At 39.2% G+C, this 15,952-nt stretch overlaps 2 protein-coding genes across 3 annotated transcripts in view; both read right to left on the bottom strand.

Moving 5' to 3' along the window:
* pde11a (phosphodiesterase 11a) overlaps positions 1-9,292 on the bottom strand; it is a 55,506-nt gene extending 46,214 nt beyond the window's left edge. The window contains exons 1-2 of the mRNA XM_085249339.1: positions 8,158-9,292; positions 7,489-7,647 (exon numbers count right to left, since the gene is read on the bottom strand). Of these exons, the coding sequence (XP_085105465.1) occupies positions 7,489-7,647; positions 8,158-8,946 (948 nt within the window). The 5' untranslated portion in view covers positions 8,947-9,292. The remainder of the gene's footprint in view (positions 1-7,488; positions 7,648-8,157) is intronic.
* Positions 9,293-10,438: 1,146 nt separating this feature from the next.
* Positions 10,439-11,983, bottom strand: LOC146556769 (cytochrome c-b). 2 transcript variants are annotated; one of them, XM_085249892.1, is made up of 3 exons: positions 11,826-11,983; positions 11,107-11,280; positions 10,439-11,006 (listed from the first exon to the last, which is right to left on the bottom strand). In XM_085249892.1, the coding sequence occupies exons 2-3, from the start codon at positions 11,276-11,278 to the stop codon at positions 10,861-10,863; spliced, it is 318 nt and encodes a 105-aa protein (XP_085106018.1). In that variant the 5' UTR covers positions 11,279-11,280; positions 11,826-11,983; the 3' UTR covers positions 10,439-10,860. The 2 variants fall into 2 exon arrangements, with proteins under 2 accessions (XP_085106018.1, XP_085106019.1); XM_085249893.1 differs by having other exon boundaries at positions 11,812-11,981.
* Positions 11,984-15,952: the final 3,969 nt, after the last annotated feature.

Here is a 15,952-nt window from a genome sequence, read left to right as displayed (position 1 = left end):
CACACTCTTCTAGTTTTTACTCAATACTACACTTTCTATACTTTAAAGGTTTGCACACTTTTTATTTGTCTGACACAAACACTGCTTTAATTTAATCTAGTACAGGTTCCACTGTTACCGACATGTTGACCTCAACAAGTCAGACATCCCCATCACAGGTTTTATTTTTTATTTTTTTTATATACTCATAGATTAGTTTGCATACAAAAGGTGAATGTAGCCAATGTCACATCACCCAGCATTTTGTAGAGTCGTATTCTGAAGCCTCTGATTATGAGTATTTGCCTATACTGCAGCAACTTGTCAGTCACATGTACATGTCTTAAATAGGGATGGACCAATCCGATATTAAGTATCGGTATCGATCCGATACTGACCTAAATTACTGGATCGGATATCAGAAAGAAACAAAAAATGTAATCGATCCATTAAGTATCACAAAAGCATCTCACAAAACTTGCGACATGACGTAATCCAACTCATGACCTTAGCACGTCGGAGAAGTATGTCTCGCGTGATAGAGCGGCTGCGGTGTGCCAGACCTGTCGGTGGTCTCCCTGAGCATTTGGAGCCTTGCTATGTGCTTCCAAACCAGCATTTCCTCTCCGACAAAGCTATCCCAGAGAAGTAAAGCAAGTGTGTAAGTTCGTCTCGGAATGTTTGTAAAGCATTCCCACGTTAAGCTTAACAACCGATATATGGAGCAACTGCCTCTTCTTCTCTCCCTCCCTCTACTGTTGCTACTTGAAATCATGAAACTGATCAATGATCAACTGATCGGCTTTTCTGTCGCGACTCCCGTCTCTCTTGTTTGTTTTTGGCCCACTTTTGCCAGAAAGAGGAAACCAGCGGATGTTGCACTAAACAACAGCAGCGCGTTCAAGCTTGATAAGCTGTTGTTAGAACTTATTTAATATTACTTTCCACACCAGGATCCTTTTCTAAGTAGCTGACGGCTGGTAACTGTGCAGGGGCGGATCTAGCAAAGTTTTGCCAGGGGGCCAGGTAGGGCATTAACAGGGAAAAGGGGGCACAAAGAAATACTTTTCTTTCTTATTCTCATGTCTAGCTTTTAATAAATAATTTTCTGAATCTTACAACAAAAGTTTTTATCTGATGTAAAATGTATAGAAAAACAATTTTATTGATTATAAAATACACTATATCGGATTCATATCGGTATCGGCAGATATCCAAATTTATGGTATCGGTATCGGACATAAAAAAGCGGTATCGTGCCATCTCTAGTCTTAAAGTATAGCCTATGTTGATATTCTGGAACCATAATGTACCAAATAAGCATCTTGCTGCATAAAAAAGACTTGAAACTTGAAACTGTAACCATAAACTCATAGATGAGGTATTAAAGCAACTAAGAAGTATCATTTGATCCTAAACTTCTACACAAGTGGACTTTTGCAGGAGTCACATCCTGCTGGATGTTAGAAATAATGCAAGTTTAAGGCTTTTCAGACCTAGAATCTACATCCATCTTTTATATACAGTTTTTCTTCTCAGACTGACCTGGTGCACCTCGCTCCCTTGCATATAAAAAAAAGTAATGTGCATATATTTAACACTGCTGTTGCCATCAAAGGTAGATAACACAGTGAATTGTTAAACCAAAGTCCCCAGAAAGCATAACAGAAGACTAATTTTAACCAAATATGATGACTGTTAGATAAACATGATCCAGTATTATTCCTGGAACATCAGAAGACAGTCGGATAAAGAACAGAATCAGACCTTTTGTTAAACATCTGAAAAAAATATTGAAGATTACATTTTTCTCATCAACTGTTTATTTAGTGGCTGGGGAGGCAGGTCTCCTTTTACTGTGTGTGGGTCACCCCTGTACAGTATACACAGAGTTTAATACAGCAACATGCAAAGATTTAAGAGGATTTCTTGTGATAGTTCCCTTCTTTTGCTTTGCAATGAGCAACTCTGGTATGATGCACTCCTTACATTTGATTTGATCTGATATCCTCTAGGATTGTTTTTTTTTTTTTTTTTAATTAGGTGCCAAGCTGAAATTGTGTTCTTTGTTCTTTAGCTGCAGATTTACATTTGGAAATTGTATGAAAGTGGTTATTAACTGAAATGCTTTGAGCCAATTTGACTGGGAATTTGGCAGCCAGAGGGAGCACTGTGGTGAGGGGGGGACTGCTGTTTGACAATCAGCTCACACAGATGTTGAGATATACTGGCAGATGGAACCTACATGGGAGAATTAATAAAAGTTAATTCACAAGAATAACACATTTCACATCGGATGTATTACAAGGCATGCAAGACAAGAATCAAGAAAGTAATGCAAAATATAGAGATAGGAGGACGGGGTCAGTTTGCACTCTTAAATTAAGTCGGTAGCCAAATTCCTTTGCAGAAGATAATGAGACACAGCAATTATACATGGGCTGAACCATTTTCAGACTTGCCAAAGGTCTCAAATCTTGAATGACAGAACAGAACAAATTTAAGGCTGTTGGGATTTAAAACCAAGCATGTAATGTGTTCAAAATCCTGTAAATTTTCAGCACAATCATTTAAGGATAAACGTAAGCTTATGTCTCTAAAGGAATCTGCTTCGAAAGGTATGATAAATTTTCTTATTACAAGGTCTTCCATAAAAGCAGGGCTGCAGCTGTGCTGTACAGGGAGCTTGCTGTGTTCTCTGACACTCACATTGCATTTCATTACTAATTCAGCTGCAGCCATCCCAGGCATTAGTGTGATGTTAACGAAATGTGAAACATACTCAAAACAAGGGAAATGAAAAAAAGAATTCCTAATCTGCATCTATTATAAACAACGCATCGAGTCTGGAGATGTAATTTTGATGGCAGAGCAGCAGTGGAGGAAAAACATACGACAGATCATTTTTGCCACAGTGAAACCTGACGCTTAAATAAAAGCACAGCTAGCTTTGTGCTTTCATGTTTCATCTTTCCTCTCTTTTAGGGGCCTCTGCAATAAGAGAACAAGTCGCTGTATCGGCTTTTCACCGCCTTCCTGCTACGTCTATTCAAGCGCGCTGATGGACTCAACACGTGCTCCTCGTGTCTCTCTGACAAACGATCATTCACAAACAGAAGGCTATCTGGATCACTGTGGGAGATGTTGCTCCCCTGACAGCTGCTTGAAATTTAAATATTACATTAACTCACAGACAGCGATGGCTTTGTGCTGGGGCTGAAAACTTGACCAGTGTGTTTACTAACCGATGGAGTAATATCCTGGATGGTTCTCATCCAAGAGTCTGCTTTTGTCCTCTTGAATCATCTTTAAGTAACTTGGCTGCCCCAACACTGCCACAAATCCCATGGTGCTGCCGTTGGCAACCATTCAAAATCACACAAATGGCGCAGTCCAAAGGGGTGACAATAAATTAATTGCTGACACACTGGATATTCTACTCAGCAGTAAAGTGAAGCATTAACCAATGCGAGAGTCTTACCAGCCAATACTGGTGGTATTAACACAGTGCCCCGGCCCTTTACATCATACTGCCTTGGGAAAATTTAATGACAGATGACTCAACCTTGGTTTATGGATTCAGACAGTGGGGTTAATTATTTAAATAATAAATACTGAGTCAGTTTGGACTCAGGAATGAAGACAGAATGAGAAAAAATGATCTGCTGTTTATCAGATTACATATATACACTCACTTTTGCATGTAAAATATGCCTTAATTCTTCATGGTACTGATTCGAAAAGGTGCTGGAAACATATTCACAAGATAGCATCGCATAGTTACTGCAGATTTGTCAGTTGCACATCCATGATATAAGTCTGGTGTTCATGAAGCTAGTTTGAGATCATCTGAACAGGTCAGAAAGGGATGGACGTGGTCAGCAACAATACTCAGGTAGCCTGTGGTGTTCAAAAAATGCTGTTTGGTACTAAGAATCCCAAAGTGTGACCAAAAAATATCCCAGACACTATCTTACAAGGCATGATGGACCCAAGTTTTCATGTTGTTTGCGCAAACTTCTGACTCTACCATCCAAATGTCACAGCAGAAATTGTGACTCATTACACCAGGTAATGTTTTTTAGCCTCAGATTCCTGTTCTTAGCTGAAAGGGGTGTGATCTTCATCTGCTTCAAGGTGTGGCAGGCTGTGTGTTGAAAAGTTATTTTGGTTGATGCCCTATTCACAAAGGGTTGCCACGCTGGATGGATCCACATTGTTAATTTGGAACATCCTTTTACACTTACATAATCCTCCAAAGGATTTGTTTCAGCTCTCAGGCTCAAGCCAGAAATCTTTTGCATTTTAGGTGAGTGTGCTAACTGGTTATTTGAGCTACTTTTCCTTTCCTATCAGTTCAAAGCTGCTCAAAGCCGTCTCCCTCTGACCTCTGGCATCAACAACATATTTTCTCCCAGAGAAATGCCGCTCACTGGGTATTTTCTCTTTTTTGGACTATTCTCTGTATACCCTAAAGATAGTTATGTGGGAAAATCCCAGTAGGTCAGCAGTTTCTGAAATACTCATATCAGCCCATTTGGCAGAAACAACTATGCCACATTGAAATGAACATGAAATCATCTTTCTTTCCCATTCGGTTGCTCAGTTTGGACTTCAGCAGGTTAGAGTTGAACTACTGCCATGTGATTGGCTAATTAGATGTTAAATTAGATGTGTTAATGAGCAGTTGAAGAGGTGTATCTAATAAAGTGGACGATGATGTCTTCAGTTAATGTTGTTTGTCAAATACTTTATGACAAGGGATGATAGAAGCAAGAACAGCTGTGACAACATTACATGACCTACATTCAGTATTACAGTATGTAACATGATAATATTTACTGTTGTTCATGTAAAGGTAATATCCATTGTGATGATGGCAGTTAGGCATTCGAAGAACCCTGAATTGAAATGTGACCATAAACATGGCGTGTGTATTAAAGATGGAGACGTGTGTAATTAATGTAATTTTTTGCTTTTGTTCTTCCTTGGCTTGCTGTATTTATAACATGAATTAGCATGGTATTTGTTCAAGTGCTCTGGTGGGATGAGGCAATAGGTGTTTTATCATGTCAGTACTCTGGACTGAGTCGTTAATAAAGCCATTATGTAATGCAACTTTGCACATGTGCAGTAAAAGTATGAATTGCATTGAAAAAAACTTTCAATGTGCAAGAAGCATTTCTTAAAGCAGATTTTTTACTAGTGACTCGGTTGTAATATGGCCTAGTCATCCTTTAAATTACAGTTTTATACATTTTGACAGAGGTTTAAAATGCCAAAATAACTGAGAGGAAGTGTTTTCAAAATAGGTTCCAATCACTTCTACTGGCGTGGCCTACATTAAATATTATGATATTTTTAAGATGTAGTTACTAATTTCAGGGTTTTAAGCAGTGTGTTAAAACATTAACAATGACTTTCAACTGAAGCCAAGCAAGATCTTGAGAAATTAATCAGTTGTAATAACATTTAAAATTCCAAGATGTACATCTATTGTGTCATCTGATAATTAAAAGTAATTTAATAAAGCAGATTTATTTATCAATTTAAATATTAAAAACAGAATGGAGGCTAACTCTAAGTTTAATGTCACAGAAACTGAAGAATCACCCAACAAACTGGAGGGAATAGAAAAAAAACTGTTCCCTGTTTGTAGGTCACAGTGCAAAACAAAACACGAAAGGAGGCAAAATATGAAGAAAAAAACATCCTGTTCTTAAAATCTTTACAACTGTAAACTCATGAGTGTTGCAGCGCTGACGGTAATGAAAAATGACAGCTGGCATCGCTACAGCCCTGCTGCTTGTGTGCCGCTAACACCACAAAACAGTGTCTATGTACCAAAAAAAAAAACTGAGTAACATCCCTGAAATGCCACACATGAATCATAAAGCATGAGCATTACTTCAGGGCTATTCTTTCATCTGTACTTTACTTCAATGTGCTGCAATAATAACAAAAAAAAGTGAGAGTTGGAGGCCTTGCTAGCAGCTCTGTAAAGCCATGGTTAAGAAGCGCTATCATTATCACCACAGTTTCCTTGCAATGGAAATTATAACATGCTGATGGTTTGCAGGTTTACTATTTTCACAGTCTACCTGCAATGTGTTCACATTGTAATCTTTTCTCTGGTGTTAATACTGTTACTTTTGCAGGTTCAGGAAATCCAAATAATGGCACACTTGAAATTTGATCTGATCATCGTGCAAGAAAAGTGTGAATGAATTTGAATTGATGGCAACCATGGTTTTTGTGATTTCATCATCAAATCCTCTCTTTTACTATCTGCGACTAAATATGGGATTTAACAGATTTTTTCAGATCTTGTATTCAGTTTTTTATTTAAGTCCTATGAAGCATACCAACTTTTATGAAAAAGGCTTGCATGTATGTATTGTTGAATTAAACTATGGAACAATAAACTGGCTTCTTCTTAACTATAATAGCTGTGTTCTCGTTTTGTTTTTGTTTTTATCAATAGATGTAAAACCCTTTTGTTGGACAAAATGCCTGTCCCCACGTGTTTGAAGGCATTTTTGAGACTCAAAATTGGGTTTTAGTGTCAGGGTTACAATTAGGTTAAGGTTATGTTTAAGCTAAGGCTTAGGGTTAGGCATTCATTTTTGATGGTTAGGAATAGGGTAGGCAGCAAGGGATAACATTATGTCACTAAGACATGAAAATGGGACTGTGTGTGTGCATGTGTGCAGGTTCTAGCCAAATATTCTAAAAATGTTTGTGCCAAATCTCATCGCTGTTCATACAACAGCTTTCATAAAACATCAAGCCAGTGACCAGGTTACTAAAGTGATCAGGTGACATCTTCAAACATGAAGGAACCATATTTCATGCCTAGTGCTTGAGAAGAGGTCACAGGATCTCTGCAGTTCAACCTGCCATGTGGACCAAAGAAGTGCACAGGCCAGTTGATGTAGCTCTTGCACAATGTTACAAGTGTGGCTAAAATTCATGCCCAAACTACCATTTTACCCCATATGGCTTTATTTGTTTCACTGTGATTAAATGCAGTCTGTCACATTTCCTTCTCTTGCTTTGCCAGTCTATGAAATGTAACATTAGGATTTAAGCACATAAATGTGTTATTTCATCTTTGCAATAATTTAACAAAACAGAATAAAAATGAAATAAACAGTATGCTTTTATTGAGATAAATTACCGATTCACTGTGACTTCCCATCCTTTTACCCACAAGCATTGTTTCTATTTATGTAAGAATGAGAAATGGTGTGATCGAAAACTGCCCCAGATATTATTTTTATTTGTATAGCGCTTTATAAAGTCATTTGATTCACGTGCACAAAGTTCCTGTGGGAAGGTTTAGTGGTGTAAGATGTAAGAAAACAGGGAGGGATCAAACAAAGAACAAACACATAAGCTTATTCTGCACACACCAGGGAGGATGCACTGTATTAGAGAAGCATGTGTGTGTATGTGTGTGTCTTCTTTACTCAGTACGTATGCTCATAACTGTAATGATTAAATTACCTTCTCATCATCTTCAGTGAAGAGCTCTCCACTTGAATTCTTGTTAATAGCCTGAGCAACTCCGATGATCTCTCCATCACTGTTGCGAATGGGCATGCACAGCAGTGACTTGGTTTTGTACCCTGTCAGCTTGTCAATTTCATCGCTGAACCGACGATCCTGCAAGCCGTAGGCACAGAAGAAAAGACACAGTGTAAGCACTTGTTGGAAAAGAGCACTTGCTTCCTCTATTTTTCAGATGACGGGGCACTAAACATAAAGATCATGACTGCGTGTCTACAGGAATGTCAGTTTGATGGACGTCTGCAGAGTTTGGAGCTTGTTCTACAAAAAGTAGTAAAGTAGAGCAATGTGGTGAGGCATTAGTGTAAATGTTTGGCCAGCCATTAAGACTTTTACATCTAAAAAGGCTGTTGCCATTATTAAGCACCTTTATGTAGTTGTTGTATTAAATCACAGTGGACTTGAGGGGGAGAAAGAACAAAAAACACTTTTTTTATTACTCTTATGTGATTTGTGTGAACGTGTGGTTTTGGCCCAAGCTATCAGCAGTGCTCTTGTTCGTCAAACTGTGAGAGATAAAATGAAAAGCTGCACGAAAACGATCTGACTCACTGCCTGTGACAGATGGAAATGCACAAAAACACATGCACACAGAGCAGAAGGCACCTGATAAGCGTCAGGGATGTTCACTGTCTCCCCGTGCTCGGCTACATAACCAATGATCCCTTTCCCCCACGGCACTTGAACTTCGTCTGAATTCATTGAGGGTAAAACTGTGGTGCCTGCGTGCACGTCAAAGAATTTGGACACTAGCGTTTGCTTGTTGCCTGTTCCCTCCACTAAAAACAAGGAGCACCGGTCTGCATCCACCATAATGCAAACAAACACGAGGATCTTGTAGCTGAGACTCGTTAGATCCAAGTCGTTTGATATGTCTTTTACAAGCTCCAGGAAAAACTCTCGCTCGTTGTGTTCTTTGAGGTAATATTTAAAATCCACGGCTGTGGAAGGGTACTGGGGGATGTTGACTCTGGACTCCAGCAGTGCGCTCAGTATGTGCGCAGTGGTCGGGGGCAGAGAACTCGCTTTCCTCAGCAGTGCTCTCCTCCTCATGCTTGTCAGCGGCTCCTGCGCCCTGGTATTAACATGTTCGTCGTATGTCCTGTTGATGTTGATTGCCTTGGATCTGGCGAAAGTTTTACGCAGCTCCTTCTGAGACGCTCTCCGCTGCAAACCGTCACATTTGCTCGCCCAGCTGTCCTTGTACGGGTTGCTCTTCTCCTCTCTTGTCTCGGCCGGAGCTGAAGCCGTTGGACTTTTGCTCGCCTGGTGATTCTTGAGCCATTTCTCCACCATGCTATAATTCCCCTTTCTGTTCAGGTAATCCTCGAATAACTCGGGATGCGAGTCCAGAAAAGTTTCCACGTCAGAGAACAGCATCTTTGACACTGCCATGTCTGTTCTTCAGATGGTCCTCAGAGAACCAAATCCATGAAGTCGCGCAGAGAAATATCATCTATGAGGCTTTGCTGGGGGGTTGAAGACAAGAATCGTTTGACAACTTCCAAGGTGCAGTACGCTTGGAGCATCCCTGGAGCTTCGGCTACATATCCAGCTCCACTCTGTGGCGATGGAGACTCCCTTTGCGCACCAGCATATTCTTCCACAGCATGTCCACGCCGTTTTCACTTAATGTAAGATCATTTAAGCAGATCTAGGTTAAGCAGCGTGGACGCAAACTGATGCTCGCTGGGACTGCCACGGGCTTTGAAAAGACAACAAACAGCAACTACCGAGCGTTACTGTCGTGTGCGTCTTCTAGTTTGCAAATGACGCTGGCTGTGGTTGGCTCGGTCCCACTGATGCTCGTTTCGTCACACGAGAAGGAGCTCAGGGTTGCTTCAGTACGCAGCCCTCTGGACATCTGAACCGTTTGGCCCCTATTACAGGCTCCAAGTGTGAAAACGACGAGGATAATACTAACGTCTGTCCGTCCAGCACATATTATACAGAATGCGTATGGTTACATATGCAATAAGCTACACAAAAATATAAAACAGTAGACTATAATGATAGATTTGTTGCACACTGTTCATAACTTTCAATATTTCGGATCCGCTCCAGTTTTGTAAGGCTTATCTGAAGCAAAGGAACCCCATGTGGGTGAATTAACTCTTTAACATGATTCAAATACAATGGATCTCTATGCATTCCACAAAAAAGGCTTTTCTGTGATAATCAATGAGTGACAGTCGACTAAAAAAGAAGGAATTCTTAGCATATATTAAACATCGTCTGCAGCGGTCTGTGTCATTTAGTTATGTAACCGCGACTTTTATCGCTAGTGAGCATGCCAGATACTCAAATTCCTTTATACTAGTTCCTCTGTGAGTAGGTGTGTAATTTGAACACTAGGGGGAGTTGTAGTCCACAACTTGGACAGTGATACAGCTACCAGCACAAATCTGACTCCTATCATGAGCACCTCATTGTTCAGCAATCTGAATTCAAGCGTGAAACCTCTAGATTTGATAAGCAAGGTTAACTTCGACATGCCTTTATCTGCTTAACATGACCCCTACAAATGCATTCTGTCTTTTTGGCCAGTATTTTCTTTCTCAAAATGCGGTCAAACAACTCAGAACAGTTTTCAAAGTGTAGCAGGTTTTTTTCTTAAATAGCTTCATATCAGTCACAGCCTCTTAAAGATCACTTCAGAGTTATTTGCTTCTCTCTCCCCACTAACAACTCAAATCCTGCAAGTAGTGTCCCAGTGTGTCATGTTTATTCAGTTTTGTGATAGAAATCCTGCACATCCTCTGGCATATAAGACAATGAAGTACACCACTCTAATCTTTATTTGATTGACAAATCAAGTGTATCAAAACCTGGCATGCTGCCTCCTCAGCATTTTATGATCTCGGGCAAAAAAAAAAAGGTGAAGAAATTCTCATGTTTAGTGTTGTTTTATTCAAATTCAGAAATGACAAAAAAGACAGCTGAGGTAGGAATCAAACCAGAGAAGACACATTCATCCTTAGAACAGACACATCTTCAAATAACTTGATAACAAAACAACAACCTACTCACCCCAAAAAATAATGGACAGTTAAACATTTTTTTGGTCCCTACATTATGGATGCACAGTATATTATTTAATAATTTATGTCTGAAACCTGTTCAAACCAGGAGATATTTAGTCCACATCAAGTAAACCTGAGACAATGGCGACAACTTATCATCCCAGTGCCACCACAACTGATTGCTCTTTTGCCTTATTTTTTGGGGGGGAAAAAGACAAGTCTTGGTATCTTGAACAGTTTGTTAAGGCACAAAGATTGCTAAAAAGGTGCACGGATACAGAGATCTTTATGAAGTTGCCGATTTGAGATACGCTATAAGGTCAGCTCGCTCAGTCTTCTTTTTAATGCCAGCGAAGATCATCTTTGTTCCTGGAATGTATTTCTTGGGGTTCTCCAAATACACCATCAGGGTTTCCTCATTCCAGATAACCCCTGTTTTAAAGTAGGCAACAACAGGAGAAAGTAAGGCTTAAAATCAAGTTTGTGTGATTTACAAGGCTGGTTAAAGAGTGCATGCACACAGAGTATTCACCTTTGCTCTTGTTGGCATCTGTATAAGTGTACCCCTCTGCCTGGCCGGTTTTGCGTCCGAAGAGGCCCCAAAGGTTGGGTCCAACCTTATGCTTCCCACCATTCTCCACGGTGTGACACTGGGCACACTTCTGGACAAATGTCTTCTTGCCCTTTTCAACGTCTCCAGTCATTTCTAACAAGGAGAATATACAGGCTTAGAACAATCACAGTATAACGGTATACACCAATTCAGCCACAGGGGGGAGCTCACGTGCTAGTTGCGCAACAATGCCCCTGGGGGCGTTACCAAACTGGCTCTCACAGTATTGCTAAATTACACCGCTCCTATCATGAAACCAAAGACAGGTGTTTAAAAAAGCGCGTTTGCTATCCTCTTAAAGCAAATTATTCCAGTAAAAAATATCAATACCACCTCACACTTGACATCTTATTCCAAGCTAAACCTGTAGCTATAACTTCATATATCAACCTTACATAAAACATACCAAAGTTCATCTTTTAAATATCACTGACTGTAATGTAAGGTAATGTATCTAATGTGTGTTAAACTCAAACAGCTCCTCAGATAAGGAAAAAAATCAGCTAGAATATCGTCTTTAAAGACATCGGCGCTGGAGCACGTTTCATGTTAGAGGACCGACGCAGACGGATTTGAGTCCGTAAAAAGTTGTGAGCACGAAGAACAGAGAACAGCAAACCTCACATTTCAGTAATTACCGTTTACGTTTCCGTTCCGCGCACAATGAAGAGACTCGCAGCTTCTTGAATTTAATCCCCCTGCCGGGTTCTGTCACACCCGTTTCACGAAAGTTTCACAAAACTCTCTCACAAAACTTTTAGTATCCCTGAGACGTCATCAGTCACCTGACCTGCGTCGTCGTGCACGTCATGACGGGATTTTGAAAGCGCAAGTAAGATTAAATCTTCGCATTTAACCGATTAATCGGTTCAACAACAAAAAAAATACCACACTAATATATAAATAAATAAACGTCCGACTTACTTGTTTTCTTTGTGTGTTTTGCTATTTTTTATTTTCGCATTTTCTAGCCCAGATCTGTTATTGAAAAGCACAATTTTTGTATGCTGCTGCAACCAAGTGGAGAATATTGTCACCTTATGGAGTCACAATTACTGGACTCTCTTTGCCATCCCACATGCCTTCACTTCCCACACACTATTCACGCAGGAGGCCTTCAAATGAAACACTTTTTAATACTGACATGGTATTTTGACCATGGTATGCCTGCCACGAAGCTTTATACTGCATACAAGTATATATATATATATATATATATATATATATATATATATATATATATATATATATATACACTATTCACGCAGGAGGCCTTCAAATGAAACACTTTTTAATACTGACATGGTATTTTGACCATGGTATGCCTGCCACGAAGCTTTATACTGCATACAAGTGTATATATATATATATATATATATATATATATATATATATATATATATTACTCTTACATGTTCTTGTTGGCTTTTAACCAGGATCTTAAAGTGCAAACTTTCCTGTTACCTCATGTCAGTACAAGTGTTGGAATGACAATAAATGTGGGGGTATGTGGGGGGCGGTTCCAGCTTATTACACAATTGCACTGATTTGCTGCTGGGGACTACATCTCAAAATCAACTCTTGCTCTCTTAATCTGACCTCTCTACATTAATTGAGGATTTTTATTCCATTTATTAATGTCAGCTTATTTATATATTCTAAATAGATCCATGGTCCAAAATTTGGCATAGACACCTATTGGCTTACTCTGAAAACATGAAATATAAACTGTATCAAGGGGTTAAATTAAGAAGGCGTTTACACCTCTGTCGCACGTATTCACATTATGTCATTGTTTTGTTCCACCATCTTCTTCTTTTTGTTTGCTCCCTCATCACCCTCACTAATTAGTTCATTAACTAATTCCGCAAATTTCTTAATAGTCGTGGTCTACAAGGCTGCACAGGTTAAGAGGGTGTAGAGCACGGGGATTAGCACAAGCATCCCTCAGGTTCACATGGTTCTTATTCTGCATGTGTGATTGCTAATCTTAAGTGACAATAATGCATGCAAAGTCAAACACCCAGGAATAGAGGATGTTTGGCGGTCCATTTGCTAGTAGAATAGCAGAGGAGACACGCACAGTGCATATTAGTTTAGGTTTCATTTCCCCTTAGAAAACCTCTCAACTTAGCTCTGCACAGAAAAAGTGTGAAAAAAATCCCATGAGTGTACAAGCTTCTATGTGACTGACACTGGCACCAAACGCTAATGAGCAATAAAACAAAACACACAAAGTTGCTTCTTTTTTTTTCATTTGAAGCAGCAGGCTTATTCGGGATTAGTTTCACCAGCAAGATGAGTGGCAAAGTGTTGCACCGTGACGTGTACAAATGATGCAGGCTAATTAGAACCGACATCCACTGGCTGTTGGAATCAAATAACCACAGAAGTTTAATCACTGCGATTTCTTTCACTGGTCTTTTAAAAAAATCCATGTGACCAGAAAAAATATTATCTATAGCCTAAGATTAATATATTGTCTAAAATTTGAGTTCCTCAGGAGATGAAGCAGATTTGTTAGCACGCTAAAGCTACCAACAGGCTTTCAAGGCACCCAACACTATCTGACAGATATATCATAGTTATTTCCAGTTTTATCTGCAGCTAACTGGAACATCCATAGGACAGAGCTACGTGGACTCTGCTAAAGTCATCATTCTGTTTACATAATGAATGAAAGTCCATCCACCTTTGACCCTGCTATCAAGAAAACCATCTGGGAGATTGCAGCATATGCTTGTCTTGGCCTTTTGCTTTACTAGCCTCTCTCAGGGATTTATTTATTTATTTGGCTAGAAAAGGGAATCTTTTTCTCTCTAGAAATGCAATTTGTATGTCTTATTTCATAAATTCTCAATCTTGTGACTGTGCACGTGCTTTTAGTTTCACCCTCAATGTACTGTGCATTATTCAGTCAAGTGTTGCCAAAGATTAATAAACATAAAGGTGCAAACGTGACAATTTTAAAATGAAAAGCCAGCTGGTAATTTATTTGGGTCATGATAGATCGGATGATGTTACTGTATGTGTGGTAATAACAGGTTATTTAAAAACCCTTTGTCCACCAGGGAGCACTGTTTTGTTTGAGTACAATACCTTGAAAATAGTTCTTGCAATAAATAAATTGGAAACATTTTCCAAAATATGTCTTTGTGTTGTGCTTTTAAAAATATTAATTTTGGTCAGATATTCAGAGCCACAAAAATCCAGATTACAAATGAAATGCCTGTTTTCAGAATTTTAATTATTGATTAGTATTTTTTTATTTTAAACACTAGTTGTATCCACGTTTTAAGTGTTTATTAATACTTTTAATAAGGAATCTTTTTTAATTTTTCTCAATTTGTTTTTTGTTTTTTTATGTGTGAAGCACTTTGAGCCTGCATCAACTTACAAACACAGTTTGATTGGTTGATGGATAGTCAGTGTATTTTTGTGTATATAAAAAGCTATGTACATCATAGATGATAAACTCTGTGCACATTATAACCATGAGTCTTATCTTCTATCGTCTTTACATCTGTTATTTCACATACCCTGTTTAGTTATTGCACATAAGTCTAGCCTGTGATTGTAGCATTTTGTCTGCCATTTATCTACGTCATTGTTTTTGATGTTCGTCTGAATATCTATGAGTGAAAATGAAAAGTTCAGTATTTCCAGATCTAATGTACCACGACATGGACAGAAAATACTCTGATGCCTTAAACCAGGGGTGCTGAAACTGCAGCTCCAGAGTAGCGTTCAAACGTGAAAAAAACAAAACAGTAAAATATGAAGAAATCTGCAGAAAGAAAATTCCAAAACAAGAACCATATTGTTGTTGACAGGTTGAGGGCTGATTGCTGTTTGTAGCCAGGGTGACCAGATGAACTGCACTGCATTTTTATCCTTTGTCCCTCCTCATCCGACATATTGAGATCATGTCCCACGTTTTGATTCTTACAAGAAATATGGCTGAAAAACATCAGTGTGAAAACCCAAAGATGATCAGCAGACAGAAAAGCAGCTGAACTAACAGTCATTAAAATAGAAAACAGAAGTACACAGGTGGACAAAGACAATCACATAAGAACATAAAGATGTGTTTAAACTTTCAGTAAGAAGTTTGGAAAAGTCCATTTCAATACAATGCAGATGATTTGCCCTTTTTATGTCATCGATGCCAAACATTTAACCTCTATCGTTTACGTGTATCTATCAAGTCAGAGCCAAATGAATTCAAGTTTATTTATATGGCGCAAATTCACAGCAACAGTGACGTCAAGGTGCTTTATACTGTAAAAACCGCAACAATCCAGAGACCCACCTGTGAGCAAGCGTTTTGCAAAAGTGGGGATGAAAAACTCCCTTTTAACAGGAAGAAACCTCCAGCAGAACCGGTCTCAGCAAGGGGCAGCCATGCACTGCAACTGGTTAGGGGCGTGAGGGGAAAGAGAAACGAAAAACGAGAGCATATGGAAACAGGACAAAGCACAGGCTAAAGGATAGAGGAGAACGGCTTTAATTTCATACTGCAGTGGTGTATGTGGAGAGTGAAAAGGTGTGAGTGGAGAAGTGCTTAGTGCATCACATGAAGTCCTGCAGGAGTTTCAAAAAGGAAAGTTTTAAACCAAATCTTTAAAGTAGAGAGGGTGCCTGTCTCCTGAATCCAAACTGGGAGCTGGTTCTGCAGGACGCGGTCCTGAAAGTCGAAGGCTCTGCCTCCCATTCTACTTTTTTAAACACTAGGAACCACAGGGAAGCCTGCAGTCTGAGACCA

This window comes from Mchenga conophoros, linkage group LG16 (assembly GCF_057382185.1).
Source record: "Mchenga conophoros isolate Kocher_MC1m ecotype Shallow Benthic linkage group LG16, M_conophoros_male_GT1.1, whole genome shotgun sequence".
Classification (NCBI taxonomy): domain Eukaryota; kingdom Metazoa; phylum Chordata; class Actinopteri; order Cichliformes; family Cichlidae; genus Mchenga; species Mchenga conophoros.
This window is presented reverse-complemented; position numbering and strand designations above follow the sequence as displayed.

Excerpts from the sequence above, each read along its gene's own strand:
- LOC146556769 (XM_085249892.1), bottom strand. The coding sequence starts at position 11,278 with ATGACTGGAGACGTTGAAAAGGGCAAGAAGACATTTGTCCAGAAGTGT. Across the intron at positions 11,007-11,106 it reads AGATGCCAACAAGAGCAAAG|GGGTTATCTGGAATGAGGAA; the intron begins GTGAATACTCTG and ends ACTTTAAAACAG.